The sequence below is a fragment of the Pinus tabuliformis genome, chromosome Q (assembly GCF_031772625.1).
Source record: "Pinus tabuliformis cultivar Carrire ecotype Pingquan chromosome Q, CPIR1, whole genome shotgun sequence".
Lineage (NCBI taxonomy): Eukaryota > Viridiplantae > Streptophyta > Pinopsida > Pinales > Pinaceae > Pinus > Pinus tabuliformis.
This window is the reverse complement of record NC_142296.1, coordinates 742973442-742997520: the sequence shown is the minus strand read 5'-3', so window position 1 is coordinate 742997520 and position 24079 is coordinate 742973442. Positions and strand designations below refer to the sequence as shown.

Genomic DNA, 24079 nt, shown 5'->3' with positions numbered 1-24079 from the left:
GATACTTTTTTCTTTCTAAAAAAAATTAATGTTGATTCTCTTTATACTTACTTGAACTTAGATTCTCTTGAATAATTTAATTCCCAAAAAAATAACTGTCTTCTGGCTCCCCACAAAAATTAAACATAAAACCAAATACAAACTACATCTACACCTCATCCGTTACCTTCTTGAATATCTCTTATAAATGTGGGTGTGAGTATGGGTTTTCCCATATCTCCAAATGTTCCTGATACTTTTTCACCTCATCCCTACTCCCATGAAATCTAATTTTTTTGGACAGTTTAATTAGGTTGTTTTAATCTAATGTATTTTTTTGGGACAGTTTAATTAGGTTGTTTTAATCTAATGTTGAATAGAAGAATATCTGTTTATGCTTATTTGAGCTTCATTGTTCTTAGATAATTTGATTCCCTCAAAAATTGCTGTCACTATCCACTCTTCTCCCTCTATATAAAATCTAAACTTAAAACCAAAAAAAACTAAACCTAAAACCAAAAAACACTAAACCTAATGTTGAATAGAATAGAAAAATAATCTGTTTATACTTAAACTTTGATTCTCTTCCATAATTTAATTGAAGAAAAAGTTAATAGAAAAATAATCTGTTTATACTTAAACTTAGATTCTCTTCCATAATTTAATTGAAGAAAAAGTTACTCGGGCTCTGCACATAAAATGACATCTACACCTCATCAGTTATCTTTTTGAATATCTCTTATAAATGTGGGTGTGAGTTTGAGTTTTCCCATATCTACCCAGTATTCCTGATATCTTTTCCCCCACCCCCTAGAAACTACACTAGTATTCCAGATATCTTTTCCCCCAACCCCTCTAGAAACTACACTGACATCTATACCTTATCAGTTATATTTTTGAATATCTCTTATAAATGTGGGTGTGAGTTTGAGTTTTCCCATATCTACCTTAGTATTACTGATATCTATACCTTATCAGTTATATTTTTGAATATCTCTTATAAATGTGGGTGTGAGTTTGAGTTTTCCCATATCTACCTTAGTATTCCTGATATCTTTTCCTGCCACCCCACCCCCTGGAATCTAATTTTTTACTCTATCAGCACAATTCTATGCTCACTTCCTGCACTAAAATGTCTCAATAGGAATTGTTTCCCTTTGTTCAGGAAAGAGGGTGCATCATGCACAAGTATGCACAGCTGGTGTTGCAACATGTCGAAGAACTCGCAGCCCTTGAAACTTTGGACAATGGAAAACCGCTGGATATGGCTCGGGCAATGGACATACCGTATTCTGCTCAAGTTATCCAATACTACGCCGGTGAACTATCTATATCACCAATAACGATCAAATGTGAATTTTTCTGGTTTAGAAATTAATGGATCTGGGGAATGTTGTAAGCCAAATTTGAAGGATTTTGTACTGAACATTGTTTGCAGGGTCAGCTGATAAAATTCATGGACTAACATTGAAGATGAGTGGGCAGTATCAGGGTTATACATTGCATGAACCCATTGGGGTCGTTGGTCTGATAATACCGTGGAACTATCCAATGGTGATGTTTTTCTGCAAGGTCGCTCCTGCCTTGGCCGCCGGATGTACAATAGTCATCAAATCTGCAGAGCAGACTCCCTTAACTGCACTTTATTGTGGCCAACTGGCCAAGGAGGTAACATTTCTTTCTTTGCTCAGCTTGTGAATATCTATGGTGGAAGTTTCTGCTAAATTAGCAGGGCCAAGATTTGCAATTTCCAATATTTTGTGCTCATGTATTCTCGTCTCCATCACAGGCAGGGATTCCCCCTGGTGTCCTAAATGTGCTCTCTGGTTTTGGTGAAACTGCGGGCGCTGCTATAAGCAGCCACATGGATATTGATAAGGTAAGTTCAGATGTCCATACTGGATTTGTTGTGGACTAGAACAAACTTGTGTTTCAGATGAATTCTGCTGAAATAATATAATGTTGGGTTTGTATTCAGGTATCATTTACAGGGTCGACTCAAGTTGGGCGACTTATCATGGAAGCTGCTGCAAAAAGCAACCTGAAGCCCGTGACATTAGAACTGGGTGGAAAATCCCCTGTCATTATTATGGACGATGCCGATGTTGATACAGCTGTGAATATTGCCCATCTTGCAATATTTAATAACATGGTAAACATGCAGACCAGATGCAGACCTACGAATACTAACCATAACTTTTTTTAGTTTGAAATCCATTTGTGATCAAATATTTCATTTCTTTCTTGTGGGATACATGGCAGGGGCAAGTATGCCTAGCAGGGTCACGGGTGTTTGTTCAAGAAGGCATTTATGATGATTTTTTGAAGAAAGCAGTGGCAAGAGCAAAGAAGCAAGTGGTGGGCGACCCCTTTCAGCCAGGAGTCCAACACGGCCCTCAGGTAAGCCATGCATGCCTTCGCCGATGAATTGTTCTGTGGATATAGCCATTTTTACAATTAGCATTAGCAATTGTATCAGAGTATACATTTAGAGATGGCAATCGTATTAGAGTGTCAACCATAAGAATTGGTGTAATATGGATGAAGAGATATTAATAGCTTTGTTCATATCGCTAACACAATTATATTAAGTAAGAAATGTGATTGATATATTCGTTAATCAATTATATGTATAATCATAATCATATTAGTAAATGTGATCGATATAAGTTTAAAAGCATATAATTATGATCATTATTATTAATTAATATTAATATTATTTTAATTCAGATAGTGGGTTAAAGGTACCTTTGATCTCTCTCATTCACTCACTCAATTCCTCACTTTGCATCACTGGAACATGAAATTATGGTTGAGCGGCCTAACGGCACCTTATGGTTGAGCTTACTTGCGCATCTTATTATTTTTATTGTCAATTAAATTTAACAGTATTATTAATTAATAAATATTAATTATTTTTTATTTCATTCATTATTAATTAATTAATTATTTTTTATTTCATTTTTATTAATTAATTAATTCTTTATTATTAATAATTAATTAATTCATCATTAATAATTAATTCAAAACTAATTAATGAATAATAATATCTAAAGACTAATATTAAAAACTCTATGAATAACATTATACCCTTTTTCCAAGGAAAAAATCGTAATCTTTCATTATGAGAGAAAAATTACATGTAGTAGATGCCTGTGGCATATGCTGTATCTGTAAGATCAGTATAGATCTTTGTACAATAATTTGCTGAAGCAAAATTTATGGCCTTGCCATTTCCAGTATAAAAAACACTTGTCTCTTTTATCATCAGAAATATAAATATATACATATTGTTATGTCTATGCAGTTACTAAAAAAAAAACGACATCAAGAAGAGATACTAGTATAACTTATGGGCGTTCCACCCTGTAGTAATCCTGGTCTATATATGGTCTATGATGATATTAATTAACCTTTGTGCCCAATTGTTCAATGATTAACCACATGCCTCGGGGAAGTAGCGAGCCCTCCTTGGAAAGCTTGTCAACATCTTCATTGTATTCCTTGTGTAGAGACTATATTAAAACCTGTTTTGAGATTGCAAACATCATTCAGAATGTTTTGAAGAGATATAGCATGACATTGGTTTTTTATATTGAACCAATTGATGATAATTTGTGAATCTCCAAAGATCTGTAGGGAAGTGCAATTATGTGAAAGTGTAAAATGCAGTAAATGTCTGAGAGTGATAAGCCCAGTGAAGTTACTTGTTCGTTCCCCTTGTCTTAATTTGACTTTGAAATGATGCTGATCCGAGATGTATAAGTAGAAACCGCCCCCACAACCTTGAGGTTGTGCAACCCCGTCGAAAAAGGCCCATGGTTAGGTTTTCTCAATATTACCAGGTCCTGATATTATACGGGTGTGTGATGGCTCTTCATCTGGGATGTCATGATAGACTGTCACTGCCTTTGCGATGAGCAGGGGCCAGTAGACGGTTTGATTCTTAAAAATAAGGCGGTTTCAGGCTAGCCAAATGGACCAGCAGATTATAAGTGGTAGGCATTGTGCTTTTTTCCTCAGGTGCGTTGTGTTCCAATTATTCCAAGCTTGCAGAATAGTAGGGCCCTGCCAAGCATTTCTCATTGAGAGATGCTGTGTTATTGATTGCCAAAGTTGGGTGACAGATGAGCAGGTCAAGAACAGATGCTCATTTGATTCGGTTGTCTATTTGCAAAGAACGCACCAGCTCAGCCCGAAGATAGATCTGTGCATAAGTGCCTCTCCCATGGGGGTTTTGTTGCTTACTACGCACCACATAAATAGGCGGGCCCGAGGGGGGCTTTTAATCTCCATAGTTGCTGCGACCAATCATTAGTGTGGTTGGGCTTTCAGGGCTATAGTAGATGCAGATATCCGAGTTTTGGACTGTATTTCCCATGGTTAGCAGGGGTCCAAACTAAAGCATTGGGATCCTAATCGAGGATTATATGCACTTCGGATAGAGCCCCAAGGTATGATTCCCAAGTGTGCTGCCACTGTGCAGGAATATTCAGTTCATGAGCTATTCGCCAGCGCTGTCTGAGGATGGATCTGTGGTCTTGATCAACAATTTGGTTGATCGTCTTGACCTCCCTATGATTAAGATATTGTAGGAGGTCTAGTGGAAGAAGGTATCGGTTACCCCCACCTATCCAAGGATCGATACCAATTCTCACAGAGGAGCCATTATTTATGCGCCATGCCAATTCTGCTATGATGAAAGGCATTGTCTGTAATATAGATTTCCAAACAATGGATATTCCCCCACATGGCCAGTCATGTTGACGAACCCAGTCCAGGATCTGATGAGGCCAGATGTATTTATGATATGTCACTGTCGTCCAAAGGTTGTTAGCAGTGAGAAGAGACCAGCTCATCTTTGCTGCAAGTGCTTGGGCAAAATAAGGCAGATCTTTTAACCCCCACCCCCCATTTCTTTGGGAGGGCGACATTCTTCCAGCTTACCCAAACAAATATTTTACCTTCCTTATGTCCATTCCAAAGGTATCGGCAACATATCTATTGTATACGACTGAGGATTCCCCATGGGATCCAGGCAAGAGACATCTAGTATACCGGGGTGGCTTCCAGAACAGATTTAATCAGGACAAGTCTCCTTGCTCTAGAGAGCATTCTATGATTCCAACTTTTCAACCTCTTTTCCAGCTTGATCACTAACCAGATCCAATCAGCAATCCTATAGCTATTGGGTTTTATCTGGAACCCCAAATATTTAAGCCCATTCGAGAGGTTGTGGGGGGTGTGCTGCTCTGACTTCTTGAGGGGTAGTATGAGTCAGGGTGATTGTAGATTTGGTTTGATTCACGATCATTCCAGTGGCTTTTTCAAAGAGGATGAGAATCTCATGGAAGGTGGCCGAGTCCCTAACGCTGCCATCTAGGAATATCAAGACATCATCTACAAAGAGCAGGTGTGTGAGGTGGTAGAGATCATTCATTCTCAGGCCTTTAAGTCTGCCCTCCCTCTTTGCCGAGGCAATGAGCCTACTGAGACCTTCCATCACTAAAAGGAATAGAAGTGGAGACAGGGGACAACCCTGCCTCAGCCCTCGGTTGGCATGAAAGAACTGGGTTGCCGAGCCATTGATCAGGATGTTGTAGGAGGCTGTATTTATGCAACAGATAATCCAGTTTATGAAATCATTAGGAAAGCCTAAGTGGATAAGAATCATCTTGATGAAGAGCCAACTTACACGATCAAAGGCCTTGGCGAGATCAATCTTGAGAATTATGCTTTTCAGAGACTTAGATTTTATAGAGTGTATGGCTTCCTGGGCTGTGCCAATGGCTTCATGAATCTGCCTATTATGGAGGAAAGCAAATTGCTCAGGGGAGATGTGATGGGATAGAATGGGTCGAAGCCGATTTGCTATGATCTTAGCAATGATTTTGTAGATGGTATTGCAGAGAGAGATTGGACGAAAATCATTGAAAGAGATCGGGGAATCCGATTTCAGGATAAGAGCAATGAAAGTGGTATTGATGGCCTCATACATCCTCCCAGATGTCCTACACTGTTCGACTACATTGAGAAGATCATTCCCGATGATTTCAAAGAAAGCTAAGTAAAATTCAATAGGTTGGCCATTCGGCCTAGGGCTTTTGTCTTTCTGGAACCATTTGTAAGTCCCTGTTGGGTCCCTATAATACTAGTGATTACCCCATTACTATTGTAGTTATACCTCTTATTTATATTGTTGTGCCCCTATTACCCCCATATTGTTATTTCTGTGCCCCATAGAATCCCTCTATTGTTATTTTTGTGGCTTTATATTATTATTGTTAGGTCGGCTGGATTATATTGTGACTCCTTAAACTCCTATATATAGAAAGGAGGTTTGTCATTTGTATCATCCAAGAATTGTTCATTTATGTAATGTAAAGGAGGTTGCCCCCTCAAAGAGGCTGAATTCTAAGGCGTTGATCTATCTTTTCTATCTTTTTTTGAGCTGGTTTCATAACATTTGGTATCAGAGCTTTGGATTCTAGGGTTTCACTGCTCCAAACAGGTGATCGTGGCATTTTCGCTATAACTTTTTTTTTCTGTGACGTTTCAGAAGTCGCAAAAAAAACCCATTTGAGAAGAAATCGCGCTAAACCTTGAGTCCGAATTTCAGAGCTTTTCGCGCGATATTTGCGGAGATATGATCTGAGGAAGTTGGTATTTTTGCAGACTCCTGAATTACATTCAAAACAGGTGACCTGGGGAAAATCGTCATAACTTTATCTCTGGGGATCGGATTGAAATTTCGTAAGAAGTTACAAAAAGAGGACGAACTGTAGTTTCTTGTGTGTGTGTTTCAGATTCAAAGGTTGAAACAGTGACTCGTGGCACGTCGTACAAGTTCGCTCTACTGAACCAGTCTAAAAGCAAGTCACTGTGGGAGATTTCACATAGCTCTTCCTTGGAGAATCCAATTTGGCTCAGACTTGTGGCATTGGAAAGAGGACGCAGAAGGATACTACAAGTAGCAATTTCAGAACTAGATGATTCGAAATTATAGAGATACATCAGATTCAATATCAGGCTTCTATAAAGTGAAAAAAGGCGTGTAGTTTTTTTTTAAATTTTTGTGTAAGCTTGGTTTAACAGAATTCAAAGGGCATAGTAAACCATTATTATCGGTAACTGATGCTCCGAGGAAAGAAAATGCAAACACCTAGTAAGGAACCTGAAAGCTCTAGCATGACTCATGAAGAAGAGGAAGAAATGCTACATGATATATCAAAATTACAAGAACAAGTGCAACAAATGTCACGCTCACAAAAGCTAACAGAAGCTAAGATAAGTGGCGTGAAATCTAAGATAAATGGTGTGGAATCTAAGATAAAGGGCATGGAAGCTAAGATGGATGATTCGAAGACAGATTTGAAGAGAGACATGGCAGATTTGAAGATAGATTTGAAGACAGACATGGACGAATTGAAGAAGTTGCTACAAGAAAGGGTCACTAATGGTGAAAAGGTAGTAAAGGAAACTCATGATGAGAACAAGAGAAATGTTAATCATGATTCCATAGACACTAATGTTGGATCGAAGAATCACCATATTCCAAAAATCGATATGAGGAAGTTTGATGGCAAGGATCCCGCCACATGGATATTACAGATGGAGCAATTCTTCGATCTCAATAATGTGCAAAACGCACAAAAGGTACATATGGCAACTGTATATTTGGAACCAAATCAGTTTGTATGGTATCAATGGCTTTGCTCTCGTAAACAATTTATCACTTGGGCGATTTTTACGGAAGAATTGATAGCACATTATGAAGATACAAAAAGCAACACTTTTTTTAGCCAATTGATAAGTCTCAAACAAAAGGGTTCAGTAATGGAACACATTGAGGAGTTCCAAAAATTGAACATAAGGGTAAAAAATATTCTAGAGGAGCATAGGATTGATGTGTTCATAGGGTCTTTAAAGGATAATATCCAACATGATGTTCGCCTTTGGGAACCTGATTCATTAGAGAAGGCATTCAGGTTAGCAAGAAAAATGGAAAGAAAAATTATGGCAACTAGGAAGCATACCACTCACAACTATAAAGACGGAAGTGTTGTTGCCCCTAGTATTCCACAACCTATAAGGCTGACACCACAACAATTGGAAGAAAAAAGAGCAAAAGGGCTTTGTTACAATTGTGATAGCAAATACACTAAAGGTCATAAGTGTGCTGAGAAGAAATTATTTACATAGATTGTGAAGAGGAAGAAGAAAATGAGCAAGAAAGGTCAAAAGAAAAGATATACTCCAGGAACAAAGCCTAGATGAAGAACAAATAAATCCGACCATATCTTGTAATGCATTGGCAGGAATTACCACTCCTCAAACCATCAAGATAGAAGGATAAATCAAGAAGAAAAAGGTAATAGTGTTGATTGATTCAGGAAACACCCACAATTTTATTCATTGTAGGGTAGCAAAAGAATTGAATTGCTTCCTATATCCAGCACCAGAGTGTCAAGTGATGATTGCAAATGGAGGAACAATAAATTGCTCTGGAAAGTGCCATAATATCAAGCTATCCATGGGAGAATATGTATTGACTAGCCCAATGCTTTCCATTCCAATGGGAGGTGCTGATGTTGTACTAGGAGTCCAATGGCTACAATCCTTGGGTACAATAGCTTTTAATTTTCAAGAACTTTTCATCAAATTTTCTACGGAAGGAAAGGAAGTTGAATTAAGGGGTATTGCAGGGAAACCAGGAAAGATAATCAGCTCTAATGGCATGACTAAGCTTCTTAAAAAGGAGCAAAGAGGTGTAATTGCACAATTATGTTCACTAGATGTTTCCACATTGGAATCATCTATTTCTCTAGATCTCCAAAAAGTCCTGGACAATCATTCCAAGGTATTTGAGACTCCAAAAGGTCTCCCACCTATGCATGATCATGATCATGCTATTCATCTGATTCCAGGAAGTGTTCCTCCAAACATCAGGCCGTACAGATATCCCTATGTCCAAAAAAGTGAAATTGAACGTATGGTTGCAGAAATGCTAGAGGCTGGTATAATTCAACAGAGTCAAAGTTCTTTCTCAGCTCCAGTAGTATTGGTGCACAAGAAGGATGGATCATGGCGCATGTGTCCGGATTGTAGGGAGCTCAAAAAGCTCACTATTAAAGATAAGTTCCCCATTCATGTTATTGATGAATTACTGGATGAATTGCATGGATCAATTACTTCACCAAGTTGGATCTTCATTCGGGATATCATCAAATCAGAATGAAGATTGAAGACATTCCGAAAACAACATTTAGAACTCATGACGGTCGTTATGAATTTTTGGTCATGCCTTTTGGCCTTACCAATGCACCTTCAACATTTCAAGGTTTGATGCATTCAATTTTCAAACCATTCCTTAGAAAATTTGTGTTAGTATTTTTTGATGATATACTAATCTACAGCAAGTCTTGGAAGGATCATGTTGAACATGTTGACAGGGTGCTACAACTATTAGAGGAGAAACAATTATATGCAAAAAGATCCAAATGTTTCTTTGGAGTGCAGGAGGTGGAATATTTGGGTCATATTGTATCTCATGAAGGAGTTAAGGTAGACCCTAGCAAAATTAAAGCCATTAAGGAATGGAAAATCCCCACATCCATAAAGCATCTGCGAGGATTTCTTGGGTTGACAGGGTATTATCGCAAGTTTGTTAAGAATTATGGGAGAATAACAGCACCTCTAACAACATTATTGAAGAAAGATTCATTTTCATGGATTCCGGAAGCAACAAAGGCCTTTGAACATCTTAAAGAGGCAATGTGCCAAGCACCGGTCTTAGCTACACCGGACTTCACAAAAACCTTTATTGTGGAATGTGATGCTTTAGGAAATGGAATTGGTACTGTTATAAAGCAAGATGAAAGACCCATTGCTTTTGAAAGTCGTCCAATCAAGGGAAAGTTTTTAAGCAAAGCTATTTATGAGAAGGAAATGTTGGCAATACTCCATGCACTTAAGAAATGGCGACCCTACCTAATGGGAAGACACTTCAAGGTAAAAACGGATCATGATAGCCTTAAATACTTTTTAGAACAAAGATTATCCTCTGAAGAGCAACAAAAGTGGGTCACAAAGATGTTGGGTTATGACTTTGAAATCATCTACAAAAAAGGGAAGCAAAATGTGGTGGCAGATGCACTCTCAAGAAAGGATGAGGATGTGGAAGCATTGTTGTGTGCCATTTCTATTATCCAACCAGATTGGATAAACGAAGCAAGGGAGGAATGGAAGAATGACGAAGAAGTGTGGGCACTTATTCGAAAGCTACAACAAGATTCCAGTACTTCTGATACATTTAGCTGACAAAATGATTTGTTATGGTACAAAGATCTCTTATACCTTTGTAAGAATTCCCAGCTAAAACAAAATATTCTTATGGAATTGCACACTTCTCCCTTAGGAGGGCACTCAGGATTTTTAAAAACTTACCACAGGGTTAAGAAGGAATTTTTTTGGGATGGCCTTAAATCAGATATTCAAAAGTTTGTGGCGGAATGTTTGGTTTGCCAGCAAAATAAAGTTGAAACAATTAAGACACCGGGTCTATTACAACCTTTATCCATTCCAAGCCAACGTTGGGAGGAGGTTTCAATGGATTTGATCACAGGTTTACCCAAGTTTGAGGGAAAGAGTGTCATCATGGTGGTAGTTGACAGACTTACCAAGTATGCACAATTTTGTGCATTATCACATCCATTCAAAGCCAGTACAGTTTCTACTGCATTTATGGAAACAATTCAAAAGCTACATGGAAACCCAAAGATTATTGTAAGTGACATAGATCCCATTTTCACTGGAAATTTTTGGACAAAATTATTTTCTTGTCTTGGTACTCAGTTAGCTCATAGCTCATTTTATCATCCTCAATCTGATGGGCAAACTGAGATAGTAAACAAATGTTTGGAAGGATATCTTCGTTGCTTTGTATCTGATAAACAGACATAATGGGTCAAATGGTTGCCTCTGGCTGAATGGTGGTATAAAACTTGCTTCCATACAGCAACAAAAATGACCCCATTTATGGCACTTTATGGGTATCAACCACCATCCATCACATCATATTTAAGAGAAAATTCTAAGGTTCAGGCAATGGAACATCACATCGAACATCAACAACAAGTCCTCCAACTCTTAAAGGATAACCTCGTGTTGGCACAAAATAGAATGAAACAACAGGCAGATCAACATCCCAGTGAAAGAAGTTTTGATGTAGCTGATTGGGTATTCCTACGGCTACAACCATATAAGCAAATGTCCCTAAAGCAAGCTAAGAAGTATAATAAATTATCACCAAAGTATTATGGTCCGTACAAGGTGTTGCAAAAGATTGGTACTATGGCATACAAATTGGAGCTTCCTGCAGCTTCTCGATTGCACCCAGTTTTCCATGTTTCATGTTTAAAGAAGGTTATAGGTGACAAGCTCCCAATTCAAACAATATTGCCAGAACTTGATGAGGAAGGAAAAATTATATTGGAACCGGAAGCAGTCACAGAAACAAGAACTCGACAGCTACGAAATCGATCAATTTCAGAGTATCTTATCAAGTGGAAGAACTTATCCGCTGAAGATTCCACATGGGAGGATGAGAATTTTGTGCAGAAGTATCCAGAACTACTCAAGCGTTGAGGACAACACTTTTTTGAAGGAGAGGGGCATGTTGGGTCCCTATAATACTAGTGATTACCCCATTACTATTGTAGTTATACCCCTTATTTATATTGTTGTGCCCCTATTACCCCCATATTGTTATTTCTGTGCCCCATAGAATCCCTCTATTGTTATTTTTGTGGCTTTATATTATTAATGTTAGGTCGGCTGGATTATATTGTGACTCCTTAGACTCCTATATATAGAAATGAGGTTTTGTCATTTGTATCATCCAAGAATTGTTCATTTATGTAATGTAAAGGAGGTTGCCCCCTCGAAGAGGCTGAATTCTAAGGCGTTGATCTATCTTTTCTATCTTTTCTTGAGCTGGTTTCATAACAGTCCCTTCTAGTTCTTCTCTGGTGATAGGTGCAGTGATCTCATTTGTTGTATCTTGGTTGACAAATCTAGGAAAATGCCCTGCTACACGGATGATCTCAGCCAGATTAGAGACAGGAGGTTCCTTGAAGAGTTGTTGGAAGTGTGATATGCCCAACTATGAGAGTTGGTGAAAAGTTTTAGCAGTTCCTTCGTCAGGAGTGGGCAGTTGCTAGATGGTATTGGAGGCTTTTCTTCCTTTGGAAAAGTTTTGGAAGTACCTAGTATTTTCATCCCCTGCTTTGAGCCAGATAGCACGACTCTTTAGTCTCCAAGTTTCCTCCCGTTCCTTCAAAATCTTTGCTCTTTTGTTTTCCAGTTCAATCAGATAGGATTTGTCTTCAGCACTCATAAATCCCCTATTGTTGTCATCGGTAAGGTCTGCCAGGGAAGCTTCTGAATATGAGAGGATATGGTTATCCTTTTGATGTTTTTCTTTAGCCCACTTAATAGTGAGCTTCTTGAGCTGAAGAAGGTTTTGACAAAAGCCTTCAGCCCATGTATGATACTGAGAGGGTGGGTTTTGTAAATAACATTATACCCTACGAATATGAACCCTTAGAATAATAAGCCTAAGGGATTGATATTATAAACCAAGGGAATAATAAACCCAAGGGATTTATACTAAAAACCCAAGGGATTATAAACCCAATGGAATAATATTAGACCCAAGGGATCAATATTATAAACTCAAGGTATATAAACCCTAAGATAAATATTTTAAACCCTAAAATGATCATGGTTGACCATGGTTGATTTTCATACTGAGACAATTTTTGTCACAATGTGACGTTGGACCATGGTTGACCATGGAAAACTATGGTTGTCACAATGTGATGTAAGGAATTGATAAACCCAAGGGATTGATGTTATAAACCTAATATCAAACCCAAGGGATTAATTCTAAAACCCTAAGGTATTATAAACCCAAGGGATTAATATTATAAACCCAAGGTATATAAACCCTAAGTTAAATATTATAAACCCAAGGGATTAATACTAAAAACCCAATGGATTATAAACCCAAGGGAATAATACTAAACCTAAGGGATAAATATTATAATCCCAAGGTATATAAACCCTAAGATAAATATTATAAATCCTAAAATAAACATGGTTGACTACGGTTGATTTTCATATTGACATAATCTTTGTCACAATGTAACGTTGGACTATGGTTGACCATGATTTATTTTCATATTGAGACAACCTTTGACACAATGCGACATTGGGCAATGGTTGGCCATGGTCAACCATGGTTAATTTTCATATTGAGACAATGTTTGTTACAATATGACGTTAGACCATGGTTAACCATGGATGACCATGGTTAACCATGGATGACCATGGTTGTCACAATGTGACATTGGACCAAGAGACAATCTTTGTCACAATGTCACCATGATTATTGACCATGGTTGACCATGGTTGATTTTCATATTGAGACAATCTTTAACACAATGCGACGTTGTAACATGGTTGATTTTTATATTGAGACAATCCTTGTCATAATGCGACATTGGTTGGTTTTCGTATTGAGAAAATCTTTGTCACAATGTGATGTTAGACCATGATTGGCCATGATTATAAATCCAAAGGATTATATTAAACTCAAAAATTAATATTATAAACCCTATGAATAATATCATACCCTAGGAGCGGAGCTCTGCATTGACATCCTGGCTATCATTTGGACAGAGAAAATCCAGTAAAATAGTAAGGGGGCAGGCCACAGAGGCTTCCTTAGAGCGGGGAGCCGAGACAGGGAATGCCACAAATGAGTTGAATAAAAACAGGGGAGCATTGGATATTACACAGAACATATCCAATCCACAGAAGCTCCCCCACCAAGCGGCTGATCCACACTTCCAGGATGAAAACAGGATTCAAATCTTTATAAAATCAACTGGGGGCGGCCACCGTTGCATGAGACTCCGTATGGGATCAAACATACAAGAGCTTAAAAAAGAAATACAACATCAACTTGGAATACCATCAAATAACCAGAACCTGATTTGTGCAGGTCGTAGTTTACAGGACCACCTTACGCTACAGGAATATGGGATCTGTCAAGATACAACCATATTTCTTAACCTAAGGCTGCGTGGTGGATGCAAAGGATCCGGTTCAAAGACGCCAGCTTCATTCCGTGACGCAGTCAAGGGCAAAGAAAAAATGCAGAACAAACCAGTGATACTAACAGAGCTACCAGGTCCATATATAGTAGATCAAAAGCTGGAATCCCCAATACTCCAAGTCACAATGCCAGAGGTAACAGATCTTCACTCTGTCCTCACCAAAACTGCTTTAATATGTAGATTCAATGGATACTGGCCTAAATCCGATGCTTTACATCAGTGGATATACTCCAATTGGACTTCAGACTGCGATATACACCTATGTTCAAAAGGCTTCTTCATAGTTAGCTTCCATACAGAAGAAGAAAGGGATAGTATCATTACTGAGGGGCCTTGGTTTTGGGGTAATGCTGGTCTTTTTGTTACCCCTTGGTTCGCTGATTTTGATGCAAACACTATGAAAATCACAACAATGCCTGTTTGGGTGAGGCTTCATAATCTCCCATTACATTTCTGGCATCATTTAGTTTTAGCTGCCATTGGGAATACCTTAGGGAAATTCATAAAAATGGATGAGGACAGAGTTTGCAGAGGAATCTTCTCCTTCGCCAGAATTTGCATTGAAGTGGACATGAGTCAGGGGCTGCCTGAACATATCTCACTAAACTTCAACAACACACAGTGGCTTCAGACCCTTGACTATGAAAACACCGCTTTCAGATGTCGCAGCTGCAGGCAAACAGGACACCTCCAATACTCTTGCCCCCTGGTCAAAAAGAATCCTAAAGGAAACAAGAACAGGAAAAAAAAGCCCAATGGATGGCAGCACACGAATCCGTTGGAAGAAGAGGACACACTGTCAGAGCAGGCAGTTAATCAAGAGGAATCCGACACAAATATGGAACAGCAGGGTACACAAAATGATATCTCCCCAGACCCTCATCTGGAAGCTCCCCAAAATCTAATACAGCAAAATCCTCAGCTGGATGTAGGTGGTATCAAAAGATCTCATGGTTCGGAAGGATCTGAATCCGACAAGGAAACACCAGTGATCACTCTGGAGTCCATGCAGGCTATCATTGTTCCCTCTCCTGACACACAGGGTTGGCGTAGAGTGGAAAAGAAAAAGGGTCGAAAAGTTTAGGCTTGCGACTTATTTTGTAAATTATTTGTTTTTTATTTTGTTCCGTCCTTCTCATGGACAGCTATCTGCATATGCTTTCTAGCATCTACAACATGTAATTTTTTTCATTTTATGAATATAAATTACGCGCTCGTTTTCCCCGGAAAAAAAAATATCATACCCTAGGAATATGAACCCTTAGATTAATAAATCCAAGGGATTAATACTAAAATCCCAAGGGATTATAAATCTAAGGGATAAATATTATAAATCCAAGGTAGAAAAACCCTAAGATAAATAATATAAACCCTAAAATAAACATGGTTGACCATGGTTTACCTTCGTTGATTTTCATACTGAGGCAATCTTTGTCACAATGTGACGTTGGACCATGGTTGGCCATGGTTGATTTTCATATTGAGACAATCTTTGGCACAATGTGACATTGAACCGTCCTTGACCATGATTGTATATGCCGGGGATTTATATTAAACCTAGGATTAATATTATAAACCCTATGAATAATATTATACCATATGCATATGAACTCTTAAATTAATAAACCCAAAGGAATAATAAATTCAAGGGATTAATTCTAAAACCCCAACGTATTGTAAACCCAAGAGAATAATATTAAACCTAAGGGATTAATATTATAAACGCGAGGTATATAAACCCTAAGGTAAATATTATAAACCCTAAAATAAACATGGTTGACCGTGGTTGACCATGGTTCATTTTCATATTGAAGTAATCTTTGTCACAAAGCAACATTAGACCATGTTTGATCATGGTTCAACATGATTGATTTTCATATCAAGACAATATTTGTTAGATTGTGCTGTTGGACCATGGTTGATTTTCATATTGAGAAAATATTTGCCGCAATGTAACGTTGGACCATGGCTGACCATGACTATAAACACAAAGGATTTGTATTAAACCCAAAGATTTATATTATAAACCCTATGAATAATATTACATCCTAGGAAAATGAACCCTTATATTAATAAACCCAATAGATTAATGTTATAAATCAAAGGGAATAATAAACCAAGGAATTAATACTGAAAACCAAAGGGATAATCCAAGGGATAATAAACCCAAGGGAGTAATATTAAACCAAAGGGATAAACCCAATGAATTAATATTATAAACCCTAGGTATATAAACCCTAAGATAAATACTATAAACCCTAAAATAAACATGGTTGACCATGTTTTACCATGGTTTATTTTCATATTGAGACAATCTTTGTCACAATGCGACATTTGACCATGGTTGACCATGGTTGATTTTCATATTGAGACAATCTTTGTCACAATGTGACATTGGACCATGGTTGTGCATGGTTGACCATGATTATAAACCCAAGAGATTTATATTAAACCCTAAGATTAATATTATAAACCTTATGAATAATATTATATCCTAGGAATATGAACCCTTAGAATGATAAACCTAAAGAATTGATATTATAAACCCAAGTGATTAATTCTAAAACCCCAAGGTATTATAAATCCAAGAGAATAATATTAAACCCAAGGGATTATATTATAAACCAAATGTATATTAGCCTTATCATAAATATCATAAACCCAAGGGAATACTAAACCAAAGAGATTAATACAAAAAACCCAAGGGAATAATATTAAACCTAAGGGATGAATATTATAAACACAAGGTATATAAACCCTAAAATAAACATGGGTGACCATGGTTGATTTTCATATTGACAAAATCTTTGTTACAATTCAATGTTGGACTATAGTTCACCATGATTGATTTTCATATTGAGACAACCTTTCTCACAATGTGACATTTGACAATGGTTGAATATGGTTGACCATGGTTGATTTTCATATTCAGACAATATTTGTCACAATGCAACATTGGAACATGGTCGACCATAGATGACCATGTTGTTTCCATGTGACGTTGGACCAAGAGACAATCTTTGTCCCAATGTGACAAAGATGGACTATGATTTGACCATGATTGACTATGGTTGACCATGGTTGATTTTCATATTGAGACAATTTGTCATAATGCGACATTGGAACATGGTTGACTATGGATGACCATGGTTGACACAATGTGACATTGGACCAAGAGACACTATTTTTCACAATGTGATCATGGCTATTGACCATGGTTGATTTTCATATTGAGACAATCTTTGTCACAATGCGACGTTGGAACATGGTTGACCATGGATGATCATGGTTGTCACATTGTGACATTAGACCAAGAGGCAATCTTTGTCACCATATGACCATGGTTGACCATGATTGACCATGGTTGATCATGGTTGATTTTCATATTGAGACAATCTTTGTCACAATGCAGCATTGGAACATGGTTGACCATGGATGACCATGGTTGTCACGATGTGATGTTGGACTAAGAGACAATCTTTGTCACCATATGACCATGGTTGATGTTCATATTGAGACAATCTTTGTCAGAATGCGATGTTGGAACATGGTTGAGTTTCATATTGAGACAATCCTTGTCACATTGTGACATTGGACCATGGTTGACCGTGGTTGACCATGATTGATTTTAATGTCGAGACAACATTTGTTGCAATGGAATGTTGGACCATGGTTGACCATGGTTTATTTTCATATTGAGACAATATTTGTCACAATGTGACATTGGACCATGGTTGACCATGATTGATTTTCATATTGAGAAAATCCTATGATAAACCCTAAGATAAATATTATAAACCAAGGTATATAAACCCTATGATAAATATTATAAACGCTAAAATAAACATGGTTGACCATGGTTGATTTACATATTGAGTTAATCTTTGGCACAATACCATGTTGAACCATGGTTGACCATGATTGATTTTCATATAGAGACAGTATTTGTCACAATGTAATGTTGGACCATGGCTAACCATGGTTGACCATGGTTGACCATGGTTGAAAATGATTGACCATGACTAACCATGGTTAACCATGGTTGTCCATGGTTGATTTCCATATTGAGACAATCTTTTTCTAAATGTGACATTGGACCATGGTTGATCATGATTGACTGTGGTTGATGATGGCTGACGATGGTTGATTTTCATATTAAGACAATCTTTTCTGCAATTTGACATTAGACCATGGTTGACCATGATTATAAACTCAAGGGATTTATATTAAAACCTAGGATTACTATTATAAACCATATGAATAATATTATACCCTAGGAATATGAACCCTTAGATTAATAAACCCAAGGGATTGATATTATAAACCCAAACGAATAATAAACCTAAGAGATTAATACTAAAAACCCAAGGTATTATAAAACCAAGGGAATAACATTAAACCCAAGGGATTAATATTATAAACCCAAGGTATATAAACCCTAAGATAAGTACAAGGTTGTTTTAGGGGTCCCCTACACCAATTTAGTATCTAGCTTGGTCATGACCTTAAAATTAAATGATCATTATTATTATTATGATTATAAACTTTATTTATCTTAAAGAAATATAAAAGTTAGTATATATAACGAATTCATAGTAATTATATAAAGAGCTATAGTTTTTAATATATATATATATATATATATATATATATATATATAAGTCAATAGAGATTCATTATATTACTAGATAAACATAAAGTACAAAAATGGTAGCTGGTCAGCCAGATTGGAAACCAAACCAACTGTAGAAAAAGATTGTCTTGATCACACTCTTCTCTGAACATACCATCAGATTTTTCTGTCTCTGATATCTCTTATACAGTTAAAAAAATTGACTTTTCCTACTACTACTGGCAAGTCTGCCTATCTAAATATCTTGCCAGCGTTGTATTGTAGACATAGACTTAACAAAAGACCCACTATACTGCCTATAAATGCAAAAAATAAGATTAACATTAAAACTAGTTGCCGACATGATCAAATGAAAGAGGGTTTCACCCTGCTTAGACCTCATTTGACTTGGGTTGACGCTGCCTCTATACCCGTGTCAGGAACCGCCATAGGGGCTGTTATTGGAACCTATGGAGCAACTGGTGGATGGACTCCTGTGTCACTGGACTCATGAACTCTATATTTCCTCAGATGGGTCGAAGCCTCTTTCGCTTCCCCCAATGTAATATCCACATTGTGAATATACTTAAGATAGATTGAAAACATAGTATTCATATCCCCAATTCTACCAACCTGTAAGTTTTCTATATTCATCAAACTCTTAAAGACTTCTTCAATTCCACTAAGGTGTTGGTTTATAGCCTTTAACTGAATCTTTGTCTCTAGCTGCCTTCTATCCTTCTCCTCCATTTCCTCCACTTACAACTTCCCCAACAGTGTCTTGACATGCTACATAGCCTCTAGAGTTTTATGATACATAGTTGTTTGCATTCTGGATTTCCCAGTATTGATAATACAAACCACTTCCTCTTTGATTATACTACTTGGGACAACCCTTCGCTGCCTTCAAACCTCATTCTCCTAGACTTCAACTATTTCCTTTCCTTTCTGCAGCATTGCCGCATAATAATTATCAACAACAACCCTTGTCGCCACCTCCATGCGCGATCGCTTGCTAGAACTAGTGCCCTGTGCATCAGCTCTGGGTTTGCCCCTCAACCTAACCCCCACACTTCGAACCTTGCCCATTACACTCACTGAAACCTTAGTTGCCCTCGTTTCTACTACTATATCAAGCTCACAATTCCACCACCTTTTTGGGTTCTGCCTTATGTCAAAAATGCTTGTTACCAACCCCCAATTTAAAGGTGATATCAATGACTTGCCTTGCCTTGCCGAATTTTGAGTACTTTCCTTGTCCATTTTTGGTAACTCCGACTTGCTAGCGATGTTGCTGTTTGTTCGTGCGTTCCTGTGGGCACTCTCCCTATCATTCACCCCTCCTAATAGTTTTTACAAAGTAATATTCGCCATAACCCTGCTCGTGTAAACCACCTGTTTTAATTTCATACCATCCCACTCCTCACGCCGCTCTCTCTTATTAATGAGCCCATTTGCATGATGAACTATTATAGTGGAAATCCCTTCCTCTTCATAATCAACCGTCATTATTTCCTTGTGCTACAAACATGTATCCCTTCATGCATCCAGATTACAATCTACTTGTCTTTCCATTATTAAGATTTATCCATTCGCATGTCCAGGTGGGTTGTTACCTTGATTTGGGCCCACCTCCTTTCTATCTTCCCACCTTAATGACATAGAATTTCTCTGCCAACTTACAACAATCATCCTTTAGTTGAACATCTGATAGCTCCTCCCACGCCACATCGATCAACATATGGATGCTCCCTACACCTTCATTTGCCAACCTGTCCACCGTCACATTTGTTGATCTTCAGACAAGAGTGAAGTCAATAGTTTTCAGCACCTCTAGATGTTTTTGTATGCGTTGAATTAACTGATCTGGGTGCAAATTTTGTGTTACTTTACTTATCTATGTGCCACATTGAAGCCTACATGCCACTTGGATAACTACCAAAGCGTCTCCTTCGACCATGGAATTTACCATTCCTTCTTAAACCATCAATTCCAACCCATGCTTCAGGGCCTAGAATTTTGCTGGATTGTTTGAAGCATGGACCAAGTTTATGAAATCTACTTTGCATGTTTGACCCATCTAGTTCCGTATGACTCCTCCAACCCCTTGTTTTCTAGGGTTCCCTTTTGATGCCCTGTCAATGTTCAACTTAAGGAAACTTTGAGGGGGAGCCAACTAGACCACGGATCCCAGCTGCATATGGTGTTCTCTTGGCTTGTGCCCCTTAACACTCAGGTATTCCAGATCAAAGTACTTTAAAATTCTTACTTCCTCGGGGGATGTATGTTCCTTTGAAGGTTGAGTCCCTTTGTCAATTACTATTTCTTTTAGCTGATGACTTATTTCTTCCACCAGGCTATCAATTGGGAGTTTCTTATCAAGAAATATTTCTCAATTGCGCTCCTTCCACATTTACCAAAGGATAAAACCTAGTACCAAATTCCAAGTGAGGTTCACCACCTCATTTTTTGTATAATGTAGTCTCCATTTCCTTATTGTTTCTTTTATATTCTCCCTGTTTTGTTCTATTTGTCGAAAGATGAAAGTCATACAATCCCATAACACCTCCGTATAACTGCAGGTATTCAATAGATGGTTAATATTCTCTTCCACATTTTCATAGAGGAAACACCATGAGGCTCCTATATATCCTCTCTTGATTAGATTGTCCCAGGTTAGAACCTTTCGTTGTAAAATTAGCGACAAGAAAATTTTGATTTTTGGCCAATGTGTAGACATCCATAATTTTCTCCATGATGGGTCATTTATACCAGTGTATCCATCACTGAGATATACTTTCGCTTCCTTAATATTGAACTCCCCTCCATTTCCCCCCATATTAGCTAGTCCTGGTCCTCATTACATAATATTTTTCGCTTGCTCAGTTCCTCTGTTAAACACTACACTGCTTAGTAGTTTTGGGTTGGTTGCTAAAAAATGGTAAGGTTCCATCATCTCCATTTGTTATTTTCCAGTCCCTATTCCTAGAATTGGTGGAATTCTATGTATTCTTGATTTTATATAATTAATTGGAGTGGGCACCATTCCTCTTTATTTAACTTAGATTGTTGTTGCCACACATCATCCCAGAACATGACTTCCCTTCCATTTCTAATTTCCCAGAAGCATTTCTATTGTATTATCTCTCTATTATTCTAGGCTAAATTCCAAATTGTCGACCCCTAAATAGAGCTTGATAAGCGGACTAAGTATTTTGTATAGAAAATAGGTACATACTTTTCTTTCCACAACCTTGTCCATGGTGTCATCCCCCTTTTCATGACCTCCACCATAATTTCCCTCCATTTTCTTTATTATTTATCTCAGAATCCTGAAGACCGAGACCTCTTGCATATTTCTATTTACAAACTGTATTCCAAGCCACTAGCGCCCATTTTCTTTTTCTCTCTGCCCCACACCACAAAAAGTTCCTCTAGATTTCCCTGATATTTTACAATGCTCCTTTAGGTGCTGGGATGATAGATAGCATGTAACCTAGAATAACTTGTAGCACCGCGTTGGTCAGTACAAGATGACCAACAGGTTCAGGTCCCTAACAATCCATCTCTTTACCCTATCCTTAAGGCTTGATATAACCTTTTTGCAATTAGATTTCTTCTAGGCTTGATCCGTTAGAGGGACCTCAAGGTATTTGGACAAGAGGGATTTTATTTGGAAACCTACGATAGCCATTAAATTTTTCTGGATGACAATGTGAGTGTTAAAGAAAAAATCATGGACTTAGAATGGTTTATCTCCATACCTGAGGCTAATGTAAAAGTGTCCAAGATGAGCTTAAAAGAACAAGCCTCCTTTACAGTGGGAATGTCGTGCAACATGGTATCATCAAAAAATTGTTGATATGTTGTAGCCTGACCCTCTTCATGTAATTTAAGGCCTCTTATATCACCTTCTGTGTTAGCAACAAAGATTTATCGCCTAAGGCCTTGCATCATTATAAAAAACATGAGTGGTGACATAGGGCCCCCTTGTCTAATTCCTCTAAAGGGGAAGAAAGGTTTCACTAGAGCTCTATTTAATATAATTGAGAAATTGGGCGATGAAACAAGGGCCATAATCCAACCGATCCATTGATTCTCAAAACCAAACGCCCCTAGCACTGCTTCCATATACTCCCAATTGATCTTATCATAAGCCTTCGACAAATCTAGTTGTATAATCATCCCTGCCTTTTTCTGGATCTTTAGAGAGTGGTCAATTTCATGTGCATGTATCACATTGTCTAGGACTTTCCTTCCCTCCATAAACCCATACTGTTCTTCCGAGATTAGAAATGGGAAAACCATTTTCATCTTATTAGTTGTTACTTTGGATATGATCTTGTATAACACATTACAGAGGGCTATTGGCCTAAATTTCTCTAGAGTATTTTCCCTATCTTCCTTTGGTATAAGGGTGATAAAAGTAAAATTTAGAGCTTTCAAGATGGTTGCTAAATTTTGAGAATCCACGACCACCTCATATATATCAGTTTTAACTATTTCCCAGCATGCTTTAAAGAAGTCAATAGTAAAGCCATCCAGACTAGGGGCTTTACCATTGGGCATCTCATTTACTACCTAGGCTGCTTATTCCATGGAGACAAGCTTATTTAAATTCTTATTATGCTCTTCTGTGATCAACTTAGGGATGTGCTTTACTATCCTCTAGATATCCTCCATCCTATCCACCTGGGGCTCCTCTGCAATTTTTTTGAAATGTTGAACCAGGACTTGTTCAATATCCTGATGTGCTTCATAGGTATGCCCCCTATCATCCTTAATCCTGAGGATTTAATTGGATTTTTTGTGTTCAATTGTTGAACAGTGAAAAAACTTAGTGTTCTTCTCACCCTCCCTGAGTAGAATTTCCTTTGCCTACACCTGTCTTCCAAAAGATTCAGAAGCTCAGTCTCCTCTTTTCTCCATCAACATCCTTTGTAATGCTTCCATCTTCTGTTCTAAGTCATTTTTTGCTTGGAGGATATTACCAAATTCCATCTTATTCCACTGCTTTAGTTTTGATTTTATATATATATTAACCTTGCCTGCAATATGTACATCTATGGTGCTAACTCTGTCTGAGATCCCGATGCATTAACTCCCATATCTACTATGTCTGTATGTGGACGTTTTTGGCCTCTTAATTTAGCTTCTCTCATTAGGTAAAGATACTGGATCCTATCCATTTGGTCTGGTGGGATAACCTTTGGTCCTTGTTTTCTAGCTTGTTCCACCATAGTTTGAAGGTTGATTCCTGCAGATCTAGGTCCTTTGTACCCACTTCGCTTGGGGTCATCTCGAC

At 37.8% G+C, this 24079-nt stretch overlaps 1 protein-coding gene across 1 annotated transcript in view; it reads left to right on the top strand.

Annotated features, from left to right (window-relative positions):
- The window catches only part of LOC149221677 (aldehyde dehydrogenase 1-like), a 41696-nt gene that overhangs the window by 1163 nt on the left and 16454 nt on the right, over positions 1 to 24079 (top strand). Inside the window, exons 3-7 of the mRNA XM_089385183.1 lie at positions 1145 to 1298; positions 1418 to 1647; positions 1769 to 1858; positions 1958 to 2131; positions 2242 to 2379. Coding sequence (XP_089241309.1) covers positions 1145 to 1298; positions 1418 to 1647; positions 1769 to 1858; positions 1958 to 2131; positions 2242 to 2379 — 786 coding nt within the window. The remainder of the gene's footprint in view (positions 1 to 1144; positions 1299 to 1417; positions 1648 to 1768; positions 1859 to 1957; positions 2132 to 2241; positions 2380 to 24079) is intronic.